General features: G+C 39.5%; 1 protein-coding gene across 1 annotated transcript in view; it reads left to right on the top strand.

Annotated features, from left to right (window-relative positions):
* svep1 (sushi, von Willebrand factor type A, EGF and pentraxin domain containing 1) overlaps nt 1–22,592 on the top strand; it is a 77,918-nt gene that overhangs the window by 50,638 nt on the left and 4,688 nt on the right. The window contains exons 11-46 of the mRNA XM_016555162.1: nt 68–199; nt 418–609; nt 777–898; nt 1,032–1,137; nt 1,490–1,687; nt 1,800–2,036; nt 2,299–2,460; nt 2,633–2,794; nt 3,457–3,618; nt 4,687–4,775; nt 5,298–5,394; nt 5,714–5,827; nt 6,636–6,749; nt 8,052–8,253; nt 8,378–8,535; nt 9,103–9,301; nt 9,500–9,675; nt 9,790–9,914; nt 10,018–10,141; nt 10,448–10,618; nt 10,962–11,135; nt 11,302–11,421; nt 11,550–11,726; nt 12,714–12,798; nt 12,971–13,162; nt 13,365–13,532; nt 13,682–14,354; nt 14,547–17,266; nt 17,359–17,587; nt 17,697–17,852; nt 18,162–18,225; nt 18,348–18,521; nt 18,666–18,842; nt 19,230–19,424; nt 20,301–20,468; nt 22,023–22,118. Of these exons, the coding sequence (XP_016410648.1) occupies nt 68–199; nt 418–609; nt 777–898; nt 1,032–1,137; nt 1,490–1,687; nt 1,800–2,036; nt 2,299–2,460; nt 2,633–2,794; nt 3,457–3,618; nt 4,687–4,775; nt 5,298–5,394; nt 5,714–5,827; nt 6,636–6,749; nt 8,052–8,253; nt 8,378–8,535; nt 9,103–9,301; nt 9,500–9,675; nt 9,790–9,914; nt 10,018–10,141; nt 10,448–10,618; nt 10,962–11,135; nt 11,302–11,421; nt 11,550–11,726; nt 12,714–12,798; nt 12,971–13,162; nt 13,365–13,532; nt 13,682–14,354; nt 14,547–17,266; nt 17,359–17,587; nt 17,697–17,852; nt 18,162–18,225; nt 18,348–18,521; nt 18,666–18,842; nt 19,230–19,424; nt 20,301–20,468; nt 22,023–22,118 (8,610 nt within the window). The remainder of the gene's footprint in view (nt 1–67; nt 200–417; nt 610–776; nt 899–1,031; nt 1,138–1,489; nt 1,688–1,799; nt 2,037–2,298; nt 2,461–2,632; nt 2,795–3,456; nt 3,619–4,686; nt 4,776–5,297; nt 5,395–5,713; nt 5,828–6,635; nt 6,750–8,051; nt 8,254–8,377; nt 8,536–9,102; nt 9,302–9,499; nt 9,676–9,789; nt 9,915–10,017; nt 10,142–10,447; nt 10,619–10,961; nt 11,136–11,301; nt 11,422–11,549; nt 11,727–12,713; nt 12,799–12,970; nt 13,163–13,364; nt 13,533–13,681; nt 14,355–14,546; nt 17,267–17,358; nt 17,588–17,696; nt 17,853–18,161; nt 18,226–18,347; nt 18,522–18,665; nt 18,843–19,229; nt 19,425–20,300; nt 20,469–22,022; nt 22,119–22,592) is intronic.

The raw sequence follows: 22,592 nt of genomic DNA, 5'->3' as shown, positions 1-22,592 counted from the left end.
TCTATATAATAGTGTGCTGCTTCCTAGTCTGTATTAAGTAATTTACTTGTTTATTTTTCCTTCTCAGGAGCCTATCTGAATAGCTCTAGTACTCACTCATCTGGAGATGTATTTCCTGTTGGAGAAACTTTAGTGTACTACACAGCTACAGACCCTTCTGGAAACAACCGTACCTGTGAACTCATCATTACCGTACAAGGTACTGTATGTTTGCATGGACTGTCTCATTGTTGATTAAGAAATGTCATTCCACACAGCATGCCTTATTTTCTTAAGAAATAAAGTACTCTGCTATAATCTGACTTTGGATCTGTCTAGCCAGTTAAGCTAAATGCTGTGATTTTTTTCCAGATTACACTGTTCCTATTTAAATAAACTAATTAATTCAGTGGCGCTAAAGGCTGTTTCTAACCTCAGGTTCAACCTGTGAGAAGCCATTCGTGCCAGTGAATGGGGATTTCTCATGTGCCAAGACAGAGGAAGGAACAAACTGCTCTCTGATATGCAGACAGGGTTACAGTCTCACACATGATGCCGTGCACAGCTACTTTTGTGCCAATAATGGAATCTGGGAGCCGCCCCGCTCACCAGACAGACCTGATTGCTCCCGTGAGTATTGCTTCACTCTTGCTCAACATTTGTCTTTCATTATTGCTCTACATATTTTCCAATTACAGATTCAGACATATACTGTCTTAGACACTGCACAGACAAATCTCCTCATTTTTATGCTTTTCTTTGAGCTTATGTATGTGTCTCCTATCTCCCATTTACAGTGAACAGAATTGCAAACAATGGCTTTAAACCCTTTGAGATGCTATTTAAAGCATCCCACTGTGATGACCTTGACTTGCTAAAGTCCTTCACGGGGGAGTTTTCAACTGTTCTTAAAGATATGGTGAGATCTGACACACAAGTATATAGACATGTACAGTACATGTACTGTGGCCACATGACTTGAATTATATCTTGTTATCCCTCATTGTTTTTTTTCTTCTTTTAATTTTTTTAAAATAATCATAATCCCATAGGTTCCTAAAATCTGCGGTGGAGATAATGTTACCTGCAAACTGGAAATGACTTTACCTGGACAGTGTCTGGAGTATAACTATGATTATCCAAATGGATTTGCTATTGGTAAATAATGGCATGCCTTTTCACTAGGCTGTGTTATTATTGTTTTTGGTAATTGAAATAAAGCTGAAATGAAATAAAATAATATTAAACAAACAATTTTTTTTAAATAAATGTAAGTTGAAGATTGCTAGATTAATTACTAACTAAAATGAAAATTAATTAAATTAAATATATTAAATTTAAATTTTCACTGATAAGATTGTTTTTTAAATTGTTTTCCCCCCACATGAGCACTTTTTTAAAACAATTAAACTATTTTTTCTTACATTTATTTTTAAATTATTTTCTTATAGATTAATAAATAAATAAATAAATTTGTCATAAACTGTAATTTCTTTTTTCTCCTCCTCAGGTGCTGGAGGATGGGGCAGTAATTGGGGCTCTCAAAATGGCCAGGACTACGCATATTTTGACACTGGTTTTGCTCCAGAGCACCACTTGCAGCAAGATGGTTCATCACAGCATGGCTATCACATGAGGACCAAACGCCATCGTAAAATCACTGGCCCTACCAGAGAGCAAAAGATACAAATTCATTTCAACATCACAGGTAGAGAAATACCAACTATTAGGCTAACTAGTTAGGCCCTGTGCCTAATTCAAAATTAGTTTTACATCCAAAGCTAGTTGCAACTTCTCCCAACACCATTCCTTTTTCCCAGCAAGCATCCCACTGCCCTTGTCGAGGAATGACTCAGCGGAAATAGTCAATCAAAGACGTTTGCTGAGGGCACTTGAGCAGCTGACCAATCGGCTTAAGCGGACACTGAGCAAGCAACCGTTCTCTACCTTCCATGTGTCGTCAGAGATGATCGTAGCGGACCCCAAATCCTTGGAAAGTAAAAAAAAAGCAACGCTGTACTGCCGGCCAGGGTCTGTTCTCAAAGGCAGGGTGTGTGGTGAGTTTAAAAATGAACTACATTCAATGAAATCCACAAGATACATTCAAAAGGGCACATCTGATATAGATTCCAGACTAAAAATGTGACAGGCATTTAAGTGTTTTTGGGTTAGGGTGAAGAGCTGCAAACGTCTGGAAAACATTTGCCACAATTTAACTGCAAGTTTACCATAAAAAAACGGTTTTGCAAAGTGCCAGCCAGTTGCATATGAATTGGTAACAAACACCTTTGTGACCTCCTTGTTGGTTTTGACCCATAGTGCAATGCCCAGTAGGGACGTATTTCTCCCTGGAGTATGGCGAGTGTGAGAGCTGCTGGAGAGGGTCGTATCAGGATGAGGAGGGGCAGATGGAGTGTAAGTCATGCCCAGATGGCTTCTCCACTCCGTACCTCCATTCACGCAGCCTGGCAGAGTGCAAAGGTAATCAGTAAGCTTGATTTATTTATCTACAATGATCTGTCTGTATGTTTGTTCATAAACCTACTCATCACTCCATTCCAGTAGAAAACCACTTATACTGTAGTTGGGATCTCTAAGTGTGTCTCTGTGATTGTGTGTGTGCGCATACCTGCATGTGTGTGCATGTTTCCAGCGCAGTGCCAGCCTGGCAGCTCGTCATTAACCGGGTTGGAGACCTGTGAGTCCTGTCCTTTAGGGGAATACCAGCCAGATTTCGGCTCTCGGGCCTGTCTGCCCTGCCCTCCCACCACGACCACTGTCAATAGAGGGGCTCTAGATGTCAAAGAGTGCGGTGGTGAGATGTAACAACTGAAGAATTATCACTAAAACACACCTAAGAAGTACTTAAACATATGTGACCCTGGAGCACAAAACCAGTCTTAAGTCGCGAAAAGCACCATGCAAATAATTTTAATTTGACTCACACACACAACAATCACACCTTTTGTGACCCTGGAGCACAAAAGCAGTAATAAGTAGCACAGGTATAGCCTATTTGTAGCAATAGCCAACAATACATTGTATGGGTCAAAATTATTGATTTTTCTTTTATGCCAAAAATCATTAGGATATTAAGTAAAGATCATGTTCCATGAAGATATTTAGTAAATTTCCTACCATAAATATATCACAACTTAATTTTTGATTAGTAATATGCTTTGCTAAGAACTTCATTTGGACAACTTTAAAGGCGATTTTCTCAATATTTAGATTTTTTTGCACTCTCAGATTCCAGATTTTCAAATCCAAATCTCGGCCAAATATTGTCCTATTCTAACAAACCATACATCAATGGAAAGCTTATTTATTCAGCTTTCAGATGATGTATAATTCTCAATTTAAAAAAATTGGCCCTTATGACTGGTTTTGTGGTCCGGGGTCACATATAAGATAAACATAAAAGCTAGATTTATAAGAAAATTACCATTTGGTTTCTCTTTCTTTCTGTCTTTCCAGTACCATGTTCCGCAGGTCATTTCTCCCGGACAGGTCTTGTTCCGTGTTACCCATGTCCCAGAGATTATTACCAGCCTGAGGAGGGCCGTTCCTACTGCCTTTCTTGCCCCTTTTATGGTACCACCACAATAACAGGGGCCAAGGCTATCCAGCAGTGCTCCAGTATGTTTTTTACATTTATTCCAGTCATTTTATTTCCCTTTGTTTTCCTGCCATTCAGTACACTACCGTTCAATTTTGTGTCTTGTGCCCACCAAAGCTTTTATTTAATTTATTTAACAAAAATACAATACAAAAAAGTTGTATTGTAAAATGTTATTACAATTGAAAATATTTTATAATGTAATTTATTCCTGTGATGGCAAAGCTGAATTTTCAGCATCATTACTCCAGTCTTCAGTGTCACATGATCCTTCAGAAATCATTCTAATATGCTGGCTTGGTGCTTAAGAAACATTTCTTATTATTATCAATTTTGAAAATGGTTGTATTGCTTAATATTTTTAGGATTCTTTGATGAATAGTAAGTTAAAAAGAACAGCATTTATTTGAAATAGAAATCCGTTGTAACATTATAAATGTCTTTACTGTCATTTCTGATCAATTTAATGTGTCCTTGCTGAATAAAAGTATTAAGTTCTTTAAAAATCTTAGTGACCCCAAACTTTTGAATAGTAGTGTATGTGTCCAGATCTGATGCTGGGTATGAATAGTTTATGCACGTAATTTCTGCGTCACCGGTGGGACCAGTAACCAGAATTTAAAAAATAATGGTTGTTTCCACTTGTCAATTGTCTGCTAAACAGCTTATTATAGGTAGGCTTGGTAAGCGGTAGCATTTTAACATAAATAAATGTCACGCTTCACCTTTAATGTGATATGAAGTGATGCTTGAGCAAGACCATGGAGTGTAGAGGGTTTCTTCATTCATTCATCAATGGAATATATAGGTCATTTTCAGACTTTGGGTAGGTGTATGAACAACTTGCAATGAGAATCCAATGCACATAATGGAATCTGATTCTCTGTACACGCAGGAAAAAAGTGCCTCAGTGTGGAAAAGATGAGGATGATGAATGCCTTTGGAAAATGTTTTCCAGTTTTGACAGCAGAAATTCTCCTCTTTCACATCTTTTTTATGCGTGTGTTGTGCTTATTCTGTCTGTTTCATTTTCTCATTTCTGTCTCCTCCTTGTACTTTTTTCCCTCTTTTCTCTTGGTCTGACTCAGGCTTTGGCTCTAGTTTCCTGCCTAAAGAGGAAAGTGCAACTGCAGCGCCAGAAGTTGTTGTGAGAAAGGGTTATCAAGCCAGTAGCCAGGTGAGTCGTCTTCTCACTCTCAGTAGTTGGTACCCAAATCTTTGAAATGAATGTTTGAAATGTGTTCTTTGTATGTTGGGATCACATATAGTGACCCTAAAAAGAATTGGGACCTATAAATGTATATATGCCTTTGCATTAAATACTAAATACCAAGTGTCTTATTTGAAGGAAAGATAGCACAAACAACATTTCACAAAAGTATTGGATCATGTTCCTAATTTATGTGATCCTAATTTAAGTTCACTTGCGTGAACTTGAAAAAAACTGACATCATAAAATCACTAAATAGTTTTTACTTTAGTTAAAATATTACTAAAGAAAGTTCTTGTATCATTTTGTTTGAAGGTGCCAATTGCGTTGCTATTTTTTTAAATGAAATTTATGAAATGACCTTCAGATATGTTTTTGGTGAATAGTGAACCTTACCTATTGTTGTTGCCTATTGTATTGTTGGTGTCACAGCACCCCCTGTGGGCGGAAGTAAAATAGCTGAAAATGTAGTTCTTCTCTCTGCTGCAGATGTTCCATGAATGTCTCCTGAATCCGTGTCAAAACCAAGGCACTTGTGAGGAAGTCGGCGTTGGATATGTATGCACCTGTCTTCCAGGATTCACAGGTTTGGCATGTTCTGTAGCCATAACTCACTAGTAACATTGAAAAACCAGCTGTTAAGTTCAGTCGGCTTATGGAAAACAACTTTCTAACCTTTATAGTTGTCCTATGCACCGTTTTCTTGTACTTTCTGTAGTTCTGCGTACTGCAATGTGTTTCAAGTTGTTTTTGGGACAACTCGGTTGAGCCAACTAAATTTGTTTTAATAATTCAGTTAGTCTGGTAATATACTATATAATGTTGATAGATTTACCTCAGCCTCTGTAATTGAGATGAATCACTGCCCACTTTTTTCCTAATTTTCCTCATTCATTGCTTTACAGGAGCCAAGTGTGAGAGCGACATTGATGAATGTGATTCTACTCCTTGTCAAAATGGTGGCTTGTGCAGAGATGGCATGGGAGATTTCCAGTGTCAGTGTCAGCCTGGGTTTGTAGGTAAGAGAAAAGTGACATCAGCTCAGCTTCACACTGGGGAATCCCAATGTAACTGTAAAAGCTGAGTTCTACGGTTGAAATGTTTGAGGCAATTAAACCCCAAATCCAAAATTCCTCTCTGTTGAGGGTTCTGAAACTTTCCTTTAGTCTAACCATTGTGATGGATTTAGCTGTCTCTGAATCTCTTGAGTCTGGCAGTGGAACTACACAAGCTCTCATTCTCAGAACCTTACAGCACTTTTTCCATTCAGGCCATTGTCTCTCCTCTTTAAAACGTGGCCATGATTAAGCATGTGGCTGCCCTAGATATGGAGAATTGAATTGAAGTGTTTTTGTTCTTTTTCAACTGTGTGTCTGGGGTGTTTTGTTTGAGGTGGCAAGAGAGGCAAAATTTGAAAAGAATATAATTTAAAGTACGAAGACAAATCAAAACAAATATAATGAAATATGATCTCAAACAGTGTGTAAACTGCTTATTATTTTTAAAGTAATAATATTCAACATTAGCCAAGTTTCCATCCACTTTTTGTGCTGTTCTGTTATTGACAAAGTAAAAATGCCTAAAAAGTTAGCAAAATCATTTTCCTTTTTTACTGATAAAATGTGTGTAATGACATCATCATTTTTAAAAAGTGTATAGTAAAAGAAATCTGCCCAGAGACTGTGATTAAACTTAAGGCTGATTAAATAGTATGGTAATATAAATTCTAATAGGAATATTTAAGTATTGGCTGCTTGTTGATTGTCACCAGTGTGAGGTAAAATTATATTCCATATGTTTTTGTGTGTTATATTTTGTCTCTGGAAGGCTTGATGTGTGAGGCAGAGGTGAATGAGTGCAGCTCTTCTCCATGTTTGAATGAAGGACTCTGTGTGGATGAAGTGAATCACTTTATATGTAGCTGTCCAGATGGATTCACAGGTCAGCACCTCACCTCTGCTACACCTGTCCACTTACATATGTGACCCTGGACCACAAAACCAGTCTTAAGTCGCTGGGGTATATTTGTAGCAATAGCCAAAAATACATTGTATGGGTCAAAATTATTGATTTTTCTTTTATGCCAAAAATCATTAGGACATTAAGTAAAGATCACGTTCCATGAAGATATTTCGTAAATTTCCTACTGTAAATATATCAAAACTTAATTTTTTTCAAATTCGTTTGTTATGATTTTTTTAACCGCACGCCGTCATCGCCACGGAGGAGCAGGACCGAGCAGGGCACAGACTCACGCGTCCAGGAACGTCGCGTGCACACTCTAAAAATAGCTGGCGACAGAGGGGGTACGCGAACAAAATGCTGAGTTTTGCGGTGTTTCGTGAACGAATCGTTCGCGAAAGTCATTGATTCAATGATTCATTTATAAATACAGCCACTTGCTTAGTTACTGAATGAACAAATGATTCGATGACTCACGCATTAAGACAGTGACTTACCGCCACCTACTGGCGGTTTTAGTATTTAAAATACACTTTTCACTTTTTTTTTATCATCATTGCATATTAATCTATTGACTTTTTTTTTTAAAACATTAATATTCTACTTATAAAGATAAAAAATGCATTGGAAAGTCAATTTAGGGGGCAAATATTGTCCTTTCATGGAAAAGGTGCAGTCTTAAGTGGAAGAGGGGGTAGGCCTAAGCAGAAATGCCTCAGGGGGTACTCCACTCTAAAAAGTCTGGGAACCACTGATGTAGAACATTCTGTCCTGTGCAACAAGTGATTTATTTTATATTTTCAGGTACAGCGGTTAGTTTGAAATAAAAGTTTGTTTAACAGTGGAAATTGAGTCTCACATTATTTAAACATTATTCAAAAGATTAATGGTGAACATTTTCGACTTTATAAAATGATTCTCTCAAGTCTTGGCGATCAGCCCCTATTAAACAATTAAGTTTAATTTTTGTAAGACATATTTTTCTTATACATAGTTTAGTAGCCTACTATTATTTTTGGCTGAATTGATCATTAATCAACTTAATTATTTCCTGGATTTTGTATCACCATAGTCCCTAAATGTATGTACATGCAGGAAATGGGATTCAAATCGAAAACATTTCCCCCCATTTTGTGTCCCCGCCACTTCTCAAACCAAAGTTACACCCTTGGTCCAGGGTCACATATAATGTCATTTATAATATAATACATTAAACTGGAAGTTCTTAAATTGTAGCGCACCAGTCGAGTTACAATGAATATCTTTGTCATTTACAACTAGGTCCACGTTGTGAGTTGGAAATAAATGAGTGTGCTTCCAGCCCATGTCAAAACGGAGGTGTCTGTAAAGATTTGGAGGGTGGGTATTTCTGTACATGTCCTCAGGGCTTCACTGGCGACAATTGTGAGGTTGATGTTGATGAGTGCTACAGCGCCCCCTGTCTGAATAGAGGAACATGTGTGGATGCTATCAATGATTTCAGGTTAGTGAGGAAGCCTTTGTAGAAACTGTTTATACATATGCATTAGGAAGATGGTTATAATGCGTTGTATTTATTACAACTGACATATGATAGATAACAGACTTTGTCTCACATTTGCGATCAGGTGTGAATGTGTGAATGGATACAGAGGCAGACTATGCCAGGTGGACGTAGACGACTGTGATCCAAATTTGTGTTTGAATGGCGCGACCTGCGTGGATGGAGTGGCCACTTTCACCTGCCGATGCCCTCCTGGGTTCAACGGAACCAGGTGTGAGACAGGTATAGAGGGAAAGAGATGAAAAAAAAAACATCATCATAGAGAGAAGTTTTACAAAGGCTTGTTAGAGACAGTCTTTGTGTCACTTTAATTGAGATTGAATTAAGATGCGTTCCCAGAAAAGTTCCTAGCAGCAAATGATTCAGTAGACTGTTAATTTTCACACCCTGTTATACAGTACAGAATACATTTTTCATAGAAGTTTTCTGATAAAGTTTGATCTACTGTGACAACAAACTGTAATTTTTCAGAACCAAAAACTTCCTCCCCAGTTAAAAAAGGTCATTTATTAGAATTAAGCTACAAAAATATTTGCTTTGAACTTCTGCATCTTTCTGACATTAGAGAGATGAATGTTAGCAATAAGAAAATCATTTATAATTTATTTTTATGAATCAAATTGTCATTTTTAAATATGTATTATTTATTTGAGGTAAAACCTTTTTTTTGACATTACAAGTTAACCACAAATATGCTGATCAAAAAATAATGTTATGAATGTTCAGATAATTAATATGACCCCTTGATAATTACATATCATCTGCTGTCTTTTCCTTTTTTTCAAACAGAAATGCCCTACTCTTTTGATCTGGAGTTTGAAGTTTCTGGTATCCATGGTTATGTGATGATGGATGGTCACATGCCATCACTTACACAGATCACATGTACATTTTGGATGAGGTCATCAGACACTGTTAATTATGGAACTCCCATCTCTTACGCTGTAGAGGGAAGTGACAATGCCTTCCTCCTCATTGACTATAATGGGTGAGAGCTTTATTTAAAAGTTGCAAAATTTGCATTTGCATAACTAAACTAAATATGATTATGATTCTATGATCGGTTTAACAGTTTTACATTATGCAAGTTCATTTTTCCTACACCTCACTCTTGTTTATCCGTCACTCTGTTTTTTCTTACATTCTCCTCTTTTCCTGTTCCCTTTTGTTTCTCTCTTACTTTCAGGTGGGTCTTGTACATTAATGGCAAGGAGCGGATCACTGACTGCCCAGCAGTAAATGATGGCCTCTGGCACCATATTGGTGTATCATGGCGCAGCAAGGATGGTGATTGGAGAGTTTATATCGATGGGAGCCCTTCAGATGGAGGGAAAGGACTATCCGTTTGCACTACCATACCAGGTTGACCTTTTTACCTAATAAAGAATTCAAACAAACTGCCAGTTCATTAAGGCACTATTACTGCTTATGGTGCTTCAAAGAGAATGTGTGTTATATTATACTTACTTTAAACAGGAGGTGGTGCTCTGGTACTTGGACAGGATCAGGACCAGAGGGGAGATGGCTTCAACCCAGTGGAGTCCTTTGTGGGCACTCTTAGCCAGCTTAATATATGGAACTATGTTTTAACACCACAGCAGGTAACAGTTTATACACATTCCTCATTCTTACTCTTAAGTTACCAGAGTAAAGAGTTCACTGAGACCGAAAAAATGAAAAAGTTTATATTTCTACTATTCTCAGATCAAGTCTCTGGCCACTAGCTGTCCACGTGATCTGCAGAAAGGGAACGTGTTTGCATGGCCTGACTTCTTAGGAGGAGTCACGGGCCGAGTAAAGACCAACAGCAAGAGCGTTTTCTGTGCTGGTAAGAATCAAGTCAAGTCATATATTATTATTATTCAACCATTGCATGGGGGAACAAAACACTGCTGTCCTTGTAGTTAATTTTCTATAACATTTCTAATTTTAGGAGACTAACTGCCACAGAGTAACAACAATACTCATATTTTTATCAAATGTTATCAAATGTATCCTTATATGTACCAACCTAACGCATATAAATCATTATAAACTTTGAGACTAATGGATCATAAATCAGTCACGTAAGTATGTTTTTATGTACTGGTGAGAAAGTGTAACATTTATTGTCCACTGTTTTGGTCTTTGTTAGACTGCCCCCTGGTGGATGCTTCTGTTCCTCAACTGCGCTCATCCACTAAAGCTGTGAGTCCGGGCTCTAAGGTGCAGTTCTCCTGCAGTCCCGGGTTCTATCTGGTGGGGGAGCCGGTGCAGCAGTGCCTAAACAGAGGCCAGTGGAGCCACGCAGAACCAATATGTGAACGTGAGTGATGTGAATGCACAGATATACAACAGAGGACACACAAAAGCATACGCTGGCTGTTTAAACAACCACACGTTCAAAATGATGGTCATTTGGTACGTATGGTTGTTTAAACAGCCAGCCACATTTACAAATATACTTACACTGTACTGATGTACAATCATACAACTTAAATTGAACATTTTCAAATGTAGATAAGCACATGCCATAACACAAATAGATGAATAGTTTGTGCACATACTCACATGTACTCCATATACTCACAATGTAGTATTAACATTACTCATTACCCAGTACTAGGACCATCATTAATCTGTACCAGGGCCTTTCTCTTTATCTGTAGGTGTGGAATGTGGTCCTCCGCCTGACCTGGAGCATGGGCAATATCATGGAGAGGATTTCTATGCTGGGAGCACAGTGCTTTATCAATGTAAACCAGGGTTCTACTTGCTAGGGGAGAGTAAGATGTTGTGTACCAACAATGGTAAATGGATTGGCAACCCACCTGCATGTCTGGGTAAGATACACAGCAAATCAGGGAAAGAACCTGAGAGAAGCTTTCAATAGACAATAGGTCTATACCAGAGTTATCAAGCATCACTATACACAGGTGCACCTGGAACCTAGAATATCATTTTACATTTTGTTTGTCTTTGTTGTGTTGGTTTGTGCTCATATTACAGATGTGGATGAATGTTCTCTGGGCTCTGAATGTGATGAGCATGCTAGTTGTCAAAACACCGATGGCTCTCATATATGCACCTGCATACCTCCTTACAGTGGAGATGGAAGAAACTGTACAGGTAACACAATCTCCTAAACTGGACATTTATAGTTTCCACAGGTTGCAGATGACTGCGCTTACAGCCCACACAGTAACATGTTTATTAACTAAAGAAAATTATTATTATTTTTTTTTTATTCTCACTAGAGCCGGTAAAATGTAAAGATCCAGGTTTTCCTGAGTTTGGGCACCGTGAGGGCAGTAATTTCATCATGGGCAGTGAGGTGTTCTTTTCCTGTAAGGAAGGCTTTGAATTGATCGGCTCATCCCATCTATCCTGCACAGAAGACGGAATTTGGAAAGGAGATGTCCCATACTGCAAAGGTAGGCCTAGCTTTTATATCTGTTTATTGGAGCTGTTCTGTGCCTGCATACACTGGTCCATTCAACATTTGGTGTTAGTATGATTGTTTTGAAAGAAATTATTAGTTTTATTCAGATAATTACTATTAAAATGAAGTATCACGGTTTCCACAAATGAAGGATCAAGTGACACTGAAGACTGGAGTAATGGCTGCTGAAAATTCAGCTTTGCCATCACAGGAATTAATTACATTTTTATCTATATTAAATAAGAAAACAGTTATTTTAAATTGTAATAATATTTCCCAGCATTACTGTTTTAATGTATTTTTGATCAAATAAATGCAGCCTTCCTGAGCAAAAGAGACTTATAAAACAAAAAAAATCTTACCAACCCCAAACATTTGAACGGTAGTGTAGCAAATAACAAAACAAAGCTAGCACGCATAACAGTTACTTGAACATAATTCTTGATTTATTCTTTAGTAAAATCAAAGGAGTCAAGCTAGTACTAATGGAAATATAATGGAAATATTCCTGTCGAAATATACTGAATGTTATTGGGTAATAGTAACAAACAAGCTTGTCTTGGGATCCGAATGGTTGCAGCAGCAGTGTAAATGTAATCCAACTGCCCCCACACACACAAATTGTTTCTCAATCTCAGTGGGAAACTGGCTTGATTACAGAGATATAAAATGTCTGTGTATATATAGGTACCTAATCTGATAAAAAAATTGATCAGCTTTGTTCAGTCCATGTTACTGGAAAAATTAAGCAGTTAACAATCCAGCAGACTGAGCGTTATCCTGAATCTCAGCCAGCAGCTTTTATGAGGCTTTTATACCTTGTCATCTCACATTACTGTATGTCAATTAGAGTTACATGTATTTTGTTTTGGCGGATTTCCGATACACTCTGGATGCATTGCAGTGATGACGTCAGTTACTGTCTGAAGTCTGCACAAAACGCTGAGCATAAGCTGTTTCTAATGATTTCCACCAACAGCCCTTTCCTGTGCTCATCCCACTCTCCCTGAATATGGAATCATGAAAGGGTCAAACTTCACATACAGAAGCAAGGTGACTTTCAGGTATCACTGTCACTGTTAGATGTAGTCGGTTTCTAGAGGTATTGTATAGTAAATTTTAAAAGACCTGTTTAAATATGAGAGAGACTACTTTTGTTTAACAACATAATGGGAAAGGACAATATTTTTGTGCGTTTGTGTGTAAATAACCTTTTCATTTTCTGCTCCGCTGCAGTTGTGAGAAGGGCTATGTCCCTCAGGAGCCAATAGAAAGCCAGTGTCAATCTGATTTGAAGTGGAGCAGAGAGCCCCATGTTTGTCAGCCTGTTACCTGTGGTGAGCCTCCAGTGGTGGATTATGCTGAGTATACCCTCAACGGGAAAGTGTACCTCTCCACACTAACCTACACCTGCATAGAAGGATACAGGTAAAGTCTGATACATTTTCATCACTGACTTTATGAAAAGTGTAGCAGGAACAGTATAGGACAGGGGTCGGCAACCTTTTATAAACAGGAAAACCCCGACCCCTGGTATAAACAGGAAAACATTTTCAAATGGTATGGTTGGTTCTTATACAATCTAGATGTCAGAGAATGTATTGACTTTCCTGTTTTTTTTGGTGTAAAGATTGCAGGGTGCCATGGAACTGAAGTGTGAGTCATCAGGAGAGTGGGCATCTCCTCCCCCCATGTGTGCCAGAGTGGACTGTGGCAAACCTCCTCCTTTGAAGGATGCTGTGATTAAGGGCGACAACTTTACACTGGGTAGCAGGATCATCTATGTTTGCAAAGAGGGGTAATTAACCTCATATATGCATATTTTGTTGCCAAAGGATTTGATCAGATTGTATTTGTTTGTAATCACCAAGGACTGATGTTTGATGCCCTATTAAATATCTTTTTCAGTCACTCTAGTAATGATTTGTAAAATATGTCTTATTGTAGTTACACCCTCCTTGGTGTAGAAACTCAAGAATGCCTCCCAAGTGGCAACTGGACTCGTAATTCTGCCCAGTGTGTGCCTCGGTCTTGTGGACCACCACCCCAAGTTGACCATGCCTTACCTGACACTGGACACCAGCTTTTTGGAGACACTGCTATCTACTTCTGCGATGATGGCTACACTGCTGGTAACAATACAAAACTGTTCTGCAATGCCCAAGGTGTTTGGGCACCCCCAGATGGATTTGGCATTCCTCACTGCATTGCCAACTTCTGTCTGCGTCCTCCGGATTTACCTCATGCCATTCTGGACTCCATCAACAAACCAAAGTATGCAAGCAACACAGAGGTCAGCTACAAGTGTGAGGAGGGCTTTGTTCTCAACACAACAGGAACCCTGAAATGCATGATAGGGGGAGAGTGGACACCCTCGCCTTTGGACATTGGCTGTATGCCTGTCAGATGCTCAAAGCCAGACAGTATTGAGAAGGGTTATGTAAGTGGGAACAATTATAGTTTTGGAGCGGTGATTGCATACAGCTGTGATAAAGGGTATTTCATTCGAGGAGAGAAGAGGAGAATTTGTAAAGCCAACGGTGAGTGGGGAAGTGTCTTGCCCACATGCCAACCTATTTCCTGCCCCAGCCCAACTCGCTTGGCAAATGGTTTTATCCAGGTAAATACAATAATGTCTCCCAGTGATTCATGATATTTTAGTACCATATTGATTAGATTTTTAGTGTCTTATTTCTAATTTATTTAGACAAAATTAAATAGAATTTTAATATTGATGCATCCCTATTAAGGAATATTTGCAATTCATTTATTTAATCCGTAATTAAATATGTATGATACTTTTTTCCCATAGGGCCAAATAAGAACAAACGGCTACGTATACAGCAGTAGAGTAACCTATGCTTGCAATGATGGTTATCGCCTAACTGGAAAGCCTGACCGTATATGCATGGCCAATAAGCAGTGGTCAAATAACAATCCTCCTGTTTGTGTTCTCCTCACCTGCCCTACCCCACCTGATATCAAAAATGGCCGTTATCACGGCTCCACCTTTGAAGTCGGCAGCAAGGTGGAATTTACCTGCAACGAAGGATATGAACTCATTGGAGATTCTGTATGGACTTGTTTAAAGTTTGGAAATTGGGACAAGAGCGTAACCCCACGTTGTTCCCCAGTACAGTGCCCCGAACCACCTTTAGAGGAGAATCACCTTGTACTGCGTGGATTAGATTCTGACTCAGGCATTGTGGAGCTTTCTTGTGAGGAAGGGTATGTTCTCCATGGTGCACGAACTCTTCGTTGTACCCCGTCCCAGGAGTGGAATGACTCTTTTCCAGTCTGCAAACAAATCTTTTGCGGACCTCCCCCTGAGGTTGCCTTTGGTGACCCATCTGACGCACTGTCCTACTTTGGTAGTGTGGTGACCTACTCATGCATGGATGGCTTTACACTCCGGAAGGAAGCTTCTGTCCGCTGCCAAGCAGATGGGAACTGGAGTAAACCTTATCCCGAATGCATTCCTGTTGAATGCCCGCATCCTGAGGACATACCAAATGGAATTGTGGATGTTCAAGGACTAATGTATCTTAGTACTGCTGTCTATAGCTGTAAAGCAGGGTATGATTTAGCAGGTAACAGCACTGTGCTTTGTGGTCAAAGTGGACAGTGGATAGGAGGTGTACCTGTATGTCACCCTGTTAAGTGTGCTGCACCCATGGAGATTCCCAATGGCTCTGTTAGATACTTCAAGCTTCAGTTTAGCCAATCAGTTACATATTCCTGCCACAGGGGGTACCGCTTACAGGGCCCAGAAATGCTTACCTGCCTGGAGAATGGACAGTGGCACCAGGTGGCTCCTACTTGTGAGCAGATCTACTGTTCTCCTCCAAAACCAATTGCGAATGGCTTTGTAGAAGGACGGGACCGCAAGTTTGGGGTTACTATCTTCTATAGCTGCTTTCCAGGTTTCCTACTAGTTGGTAATAATCATCTCACTTGTGAAGAACATGGCTGGTCAAGCTCTGAGCCCAAATGTATGCCTGCTGACTGCGGCCTGCCTCCACATATTGATTTTGGTGACTACTCGAAGGTCAAAGAACCACCAGGAGAAGACAACGCACGTACAAGCCAGCATTTACCTATAGACAACAGCTTTTTACATGGTTCCCTGGTTCAATATCATTGTCATTCTGGATATGAAATAAAAGGTGACATTGTGTTGATGTGCCAAGAAGGTGGCACGTGGAATGGGACTGCCCCTGTGTGTGCTCCGGCACAGTGTGAGACTCCACCCAGCCCTGAATATGGATCAGTTATGGTAACAGATAGCGCACTTGGCAGCCTTGCGGAGTACAGTTGCGAGGATGGTTACGAACTCAATGGACAGACCATTCGACAGTGCATTTCTGGGAAGCAGTGGAGCGATGACGCTCCTCGCTGTTTGCCCATCTCTTGTGGTAATCCTGGAGGCATTGCGAATGGTGAGGTGATTGGAAAATCCTTTCACTTCAAGGCACTTATTCACTATGACTGCCATAAAGGGTTTGTCCTTGAGGGTGTTGAAACTAGAACTTGCCAGGTTGATGGGAAATGGGACAGCAAAGCTCCATCTTGTAGAGCAATCTCCTGTGGGCGCCCTGTTGTATCAAAGGATGTTTTAGTAAGAGGAGACGACTATACATTTGAAAAGAGGTTGTTGTTCAGCTGCAATCTCGGCTTCATCCTACAGGGAGCACCGACCAGTGTTTGTTTAGCCAATGGCAGTTGGAGTGAGGCTCCTCCAAAGTGCCTCCCAGCCAACTGTGGTCAACCACCGGTAATTGAAAATGGCCGAGTAACAGGCACGGATTATGGTTACAACGGCATGGTTAGGTATGCTTGTGGCATTGGATACGTCTTGACAGGAAATCCAACACTAATATGCAGAGCTGATGGACTATGGGATGACCCTCCTCCGCGGTGTGACATAGTCACTTGTGACCCACCTGAGGACATTAGCCATGGTTACCTGAATGGATCAAGCTTTAATTTTGATGATGTTGTGGAGTATATCTGCTTCCCAGGCTATGAGATCGTTGGCAGTCCAGTTTTGCGATGTGCTGCCGAGGGTGTCTGGCTAGGGCAAGTTCCAGAATGCCGATCTTGTGTTTGCAGTCCCCCAATTCTTAAGTACGGTGCTATTCTCGGCCGAGATCACACCTGTGGTGCAAGCATCTGGTTCCGATGTGATGAAGGCTACAAAATTCTTGGCCCCACAGAGGCCATATGCGACAAGGGTGGAGTGTGGAGTCCAGGAGTACCCATCTGCACCCGAGGGAGATGTTCCAGCCCTCCTCCAGCTGTGCCTAATGCTGTCGTACAAGGCAGTGCTGCCTACTCCATTGACACTGTCACTTACCGGTGTAGGCCAGGGTATCATTTGAAAGGTTTTCCCCATCTGTCCTGTGGAAGGTTGGGTAGATGGGGAGAGCCAAACCTGAACTGTGAACCTGTTTCTTGTGGAGTGCCTCCTCTTGTCCCAAATGCAGAGACTGCTGGAGTGGTGTTGACCTATGGCAGTAAAGCTCAGTATAGGTAATTTGACATAACAGAAACATCCAATAAAAACTAAGTACAAATAAAAAGGTGCTGAGGTGCTTTAAACTGAACGTTCCCACTTGACACAGGTGTAAAGAAGGCTTTGAGTTGGCAACAAAGACAGACTCAATATCCTGTCAAAGTGATGGCACCTGGTCCAAGCACAGCGTCAGATGTCGACCTTCACCCTGCAGCCTGCCTGCTAACCTCACCCATGTAGTCATCACAGGCAAGCAGCTCACACCTGTAGGGGGAACAGTCATTATCTCCTGTAGACCAGGGTACTATCTTGAGGGACCTGGATTATCTGAGTGTTCAGTAAGTGATATGTCAAGATGATCATTTTCTGTGGACACTCCTTGCTTCATTTGGTGATAATTTTGTCTAATGATGTCTCAGGATGTTATTTCCCTTTTATTTGATCCAGGTCTCTGGCAAATGGTCTCCACCTTTCTCCTCCAAGTCTTGTGTGCCTGTTATTTGTGAGAAGCCTCTCCCCATTATCAATGGCTTGGTTGAGGGCAAGAGCTACAATTATGGAGATATTATTAGCTATAGTTGTCTACCAGGTTTTGAACTACAGGTACATTATTTTTATCCATCTATTTTTCACATAGCTTGTCCTATGTAAGGTTGCGGGGATGCTAGAGCCTATCCCAGTGTCTCAGGTCGTAGGCAGGGAAACACTCTGAAAAATGCCCAGTTCAACACAGACATTAGACCTTATGTAGTTAAAACAAATAAATTCAGTGTCAACAAAGCTTATATTATTTTGTAACAAAACTAATGCCATATTCCCCCCAAATCATTGCCCAATAAATATGTTTCTAATAAAGATGAATAAGAGGAAACCAAGAGAATGTATGATGTATTCTTATTTCTCATCATCCAGGGTGATTCTGTTCAGACATGTCAAGGTGATAAAACCTGGAGTGGAACTCAGCCAGTGTGTGCTGGTAAGAATTTTTCACAATGCAAAACATGCTATTGTAGTAAGAAAATTAATGTATTATTAATATTATAATCAAAATCATTCTGCTTGATTTGTAAACTCATCTTTTGTCTCTTTTTTTTTAAGCTGTGTCATGTGGTCCTCCACCAGTGGTTCCCCATGCAGTTACTGTGTCCAGTGGTCAGACATACCAAAGTATTGTGAGTTATACGTGTCATCCAGGGCTGAGTTTGATTGGTTCACAGAACCTCACTTGTCAAGCAGACGGAAAATGGAGCTTATCTACACCATCATGTGAATGTAAGAACAGATAAACTGTCACTCTTTAGCTTTTAAGTAACACAGTGTAAATTCAAAGTCTTTCACTGTTCCTCTATTTAACCTTTTTTGTTATTTTCTCTTCCTTTCTCTTTTTCACAAATGTACATATACACAAACTATCAGTTCCAGATGGCTGTGAGAGGATAACAGACTTATTGAATGGAAAGGTGCAGGAGCACAATCTGTCCAGCGGACGTGCTCTTGAGTTCCACTGTGACAAAGGCTACACACTGCAGGGAGAGTCTATCATCATGTGTGTGGGAAACGGCTCCTGGAGTTCACCTTTCCCTGTCTGTATACGTATGTCATGCACTATGATTTCAAAACACTGTTTGTTCATTGACTTATTGATGTTTTTAGTTCACTCACAAGTCTTTCAAAAACAGACATTCTTTTATGTGTGCAAACTTTGCAAGACTTTGCCCAACAGACGTTTTTGGTAAAGTAATTTCACAACCTAACTAATAAAAGACTCTTGTTAAGCCTTCAAAAGTAAGAGCACCACAGAATACCTTGTTTTCCTACAAGGAACACACAAACTAAATGTCACATTTCTAAGAATTAATATGTTACTTCATTGTTGGTCTGGGTTTTTTTGTTAGTCATCAGTTCCAGTCACAGTATCTAAAGATAAAATAGTTTAGACATGCAGTAAATGACTCAAATCTTATCCCCCCACCTCCACAGCCAAATCATGCCCCCCTCCTCCTGGCTGGACTGGAGGCAGTTTCAACGCTACTCAGACGGTTTTCCTGGTAGGCCAGTCAGTGTCAGTCAGTTGTCCTAAAGGTCAGCGGGTCAAAGGTAACCAGGGAAAAGTTATCGCCACCTTAACTTGCAGGAGTGATCAGACCTGGACCCCCATCAGTGCAGTGTGTGAGAGTGAGTACAAACATTCATTATTTCCACCTTTACTGTATTTTACAGTGGCTTTACGTGACAAAAAAAATCATGTTAAAATATGAAATTGTGGTTGGTTAAGAAGACACTCTGGACTTTGAGCCAAATCACTTCAACTGCGTGTAATCACTCTGACTCAAGCACAGCTGCTGATTACAGCAGCTTGAGGAGTAAAATTTGACCAGTATCGTTTGTTCCTCATTCAGGCTGCAGCATCACAATTAGTGCTGCTTTTCATATTGCATGGTATCCCTACTATCTGTGTTTTGTTGGAAACATTCTCCTGTATTTTCTTCTGTGTTACTTCTGCATGCTATCATTCCGAATATAAGAAGCCTACTCTCTCATAGTTAATTAATGCTCCTTTGTTGTGTTGTATAATTTGATATTTTGATCCTTGGGCGTTTTGCATGCTATAGCTCTGCAGTATGATATACATACTACTAGATGTATGTGGTGGTGTGTGTGCACATTTATTGACTCCTTTTTATCTTTTACAAACTTTTCAACCCATTTTCTGAAATCTGATCCTGGCAGTATGTGTATATATTCACTTTTCTCTCTGTGAGACACCTGTTGAATTTCACTCACTGTTTGTAGCATCACTATTATCAGATATGGAGGATACTATGATCTCCTGTTTTGATTGTATGCTCCCAAAACTAATTAGGCTTCCTGGTACACAAAAGAAATGTGAAATTTTCTAAAAAGATTGAAATGAGAGAGCATGAAATTGCCATTTCATAACCAACCTTGAAAGGCCCAAAAAGCTCTCATAAGTTCTTCAACGGACTGCTCAGCCATGCTGAGAATCTTCGTTTCTAACGTACTGGTCCGGTCCATTTTAATCACACACAGGGGTGTCCTGCGGCCCACCACTGTACGTGGCAAATGGGGTAGTCCGTGGGGCAGTGTTCCAGTTTGGAGATGTGGTGTACTCATGTTACGCAGGCTACACCATGGAGGGTTCTAGCAGGAGTGTGTGCTTGGAGAATGGCACTTGGACCCCACCCCCTACCTGCAAAGGTAGCACAAGGAACTGCCCTTAAATCCCACTTGGAGTTCTGACTTCAGCCTTTTTCTTCATCTTTGCAAAATCTTGTGACTCCTTTTGACTGGTCTTGCACATTTACACATATACACACAAGCACTGAGCACTTTAGACAATGATATTAGGCCACACTTCTAGTCAGTGGCTTGAGATTAACTAGCCACATTTGCACATTTTTGGTCTCAAGAATCTCATTAAACTTATTCACACAAATCTCCAAAGTTCCATGCCCTTTCTGTAAATATTGTAAATAGATTAGAAATAGAATTTATAATGTTTTAAATGTCAATGAAAAAAGTTTTATGCTTATCAGGGGCCAGTTGCATAAACTTAGACTTTATATTAAGACAGTGTCTTAAGAATTAGTCTGAGTATCAGTTAGCCAGGGGTAATCGGTCTTGTTTTTTGGATTCAATTTAGACTAATCCACGTTTTTATGTAACTGAATAAAAAAATTATGACTAAAGAAAATAAATTAGATTATTGATTTGTAAGATTAGTCTAAGCTTTTTATGTAACAGACCCCAGGGGTGCTTTTATTTGGTTTTTAAAACAGTAATGTTGTGAAATATTTTTGTATTTTAATTTGACATTTTCAGCAGCCATTCATTATCCCATTTTCCTTCAGAAATCATTCTTAAGATTTCAGTTTGGTGCTTAAGAAACATTTCTTATTATCGGTATTAGAAATGGTTGTGCTGATTAATATTTTTTGTGGAAACAGTGATGCAATTTTTTCAGGATTCTTTGATGAACAGAAAGTTAAAAGAACTGAATTTGTTTGAAAAGTAAATTTTATATCAATGTAAGTCTTAACTGTCACGTTTGGTAAATAAATGCATGAATAAAATCTTACGGACCCCAAAAATTTGAAAGGTAGGATAAGAAATAAGACTTTGCCTTCCATTATAATACTGCCTCAATCTCCTTATAAAATATAATTTTATTATTATTTTAAATAATTTAACAATAATTTTATTGATGTCATTAAGTTATAGTGCTCTATAGGCCCTAACAAGTAAATGTTATGTGCTATGCAGCAGTATGTAGCTAACAGTTACTTAATGTCAAAGATGTTATTTATTGCATATTAGCATAGCATTTTAGCATAGATGGAATGTTATATTGATCAATCCATGACCAGAAATTGTTTTATAATAGTCCCTGAACAGCATTGTCCCACAGAGATTATAGAGATGGGCTTTGGTGTGAATGTCACTCTTTTCAACAAGGCATGATATTTTGCTTTAATTTTTGGCATGGTGATGTTTTAACATTGTACTTTACATGGTAAGCCCTTCTTTCAGCCTTGGAGTTGTTGGCTTTTTTGGTCTAGCTGCTGCTTGTAGAAACTAATTCTGATCAGTGGAGTTTCACACTGGTCTTAACATCTAACATCTGGTTCATCTTCTGCTGCATGTTTTGTGTGGTATTTTGGAATTCTGTTAGGAGAGTGATTGCACTGCTACTTTTTTGTGATTTGTGTCAGTTTCATCGCTGTATCAGTCGTGTTTTGTGTGTTTGTACAGCTGTCTGTTGGCTCCAATGTCAGAACGGAGGTGTGTGCCAAAGACCAAACACTTGCTCCTGTCCAGAGGGATGGATGGGCCGATTTTGCGAGGAGCGTAAGTACACACACAATCATGCACGATAACAGCAGCAGCACTCACAAACAGAGATTATTAATATTTCCATATGACAGCAGCCTATTACTTTAGGTAACATTTCATGGGTCAATAACAGCATGCATCACAACGGTTTCTTAAAAAGCATTGCTTATTAACAGTCACCTCACACACAAAGCTGCATTTCTCTCTTTGGCTTCACTTTTTCTTCCTCAGGAAGCCAAAACTGCTGGGTGTGGTGTGAATGTCTTTAAAGGGTTAGTTCACCCAAAAATGAAAATTAGTCCATAAATTACTCACCCTCAAGTCATCCTAGGTGTATATGACTTTCTTCTTTCAGACGAATCCAGTCGGAGTTATATAAAAAATTGTCTTTGATCTTTCAAGCTGTTTTATGGCACTCAGCGGGTGTTGCATGCGTCAGTCCAAAAGAAGTTAAATAAAAAGCGCCCATCCATAAAAAAGTGTCTCACA

This window comes from Sinocyclocheilus rhinocerous, unplaced genomic scaffold (assembly GCF_001515625.1).
Source record: "Sinocyclocheilus rhinocerous isolate Xijiao unplaced genomic scaffold, SAMN03320098_v1.1 scaffold75, whole genome shotgun sequence".
Classification (NCBI taxonomy): domain Eukaryota; kingdom Metazoa; phylum Chordata; class Actinopteri; order Cypriniformes; family Cyprinidae; genus Sinocyclocheilus; species Sinocyclocheilus rhinocerous.
This window is presented reverse-complemented; position numbering and strand designations above follow the sequence as displayed.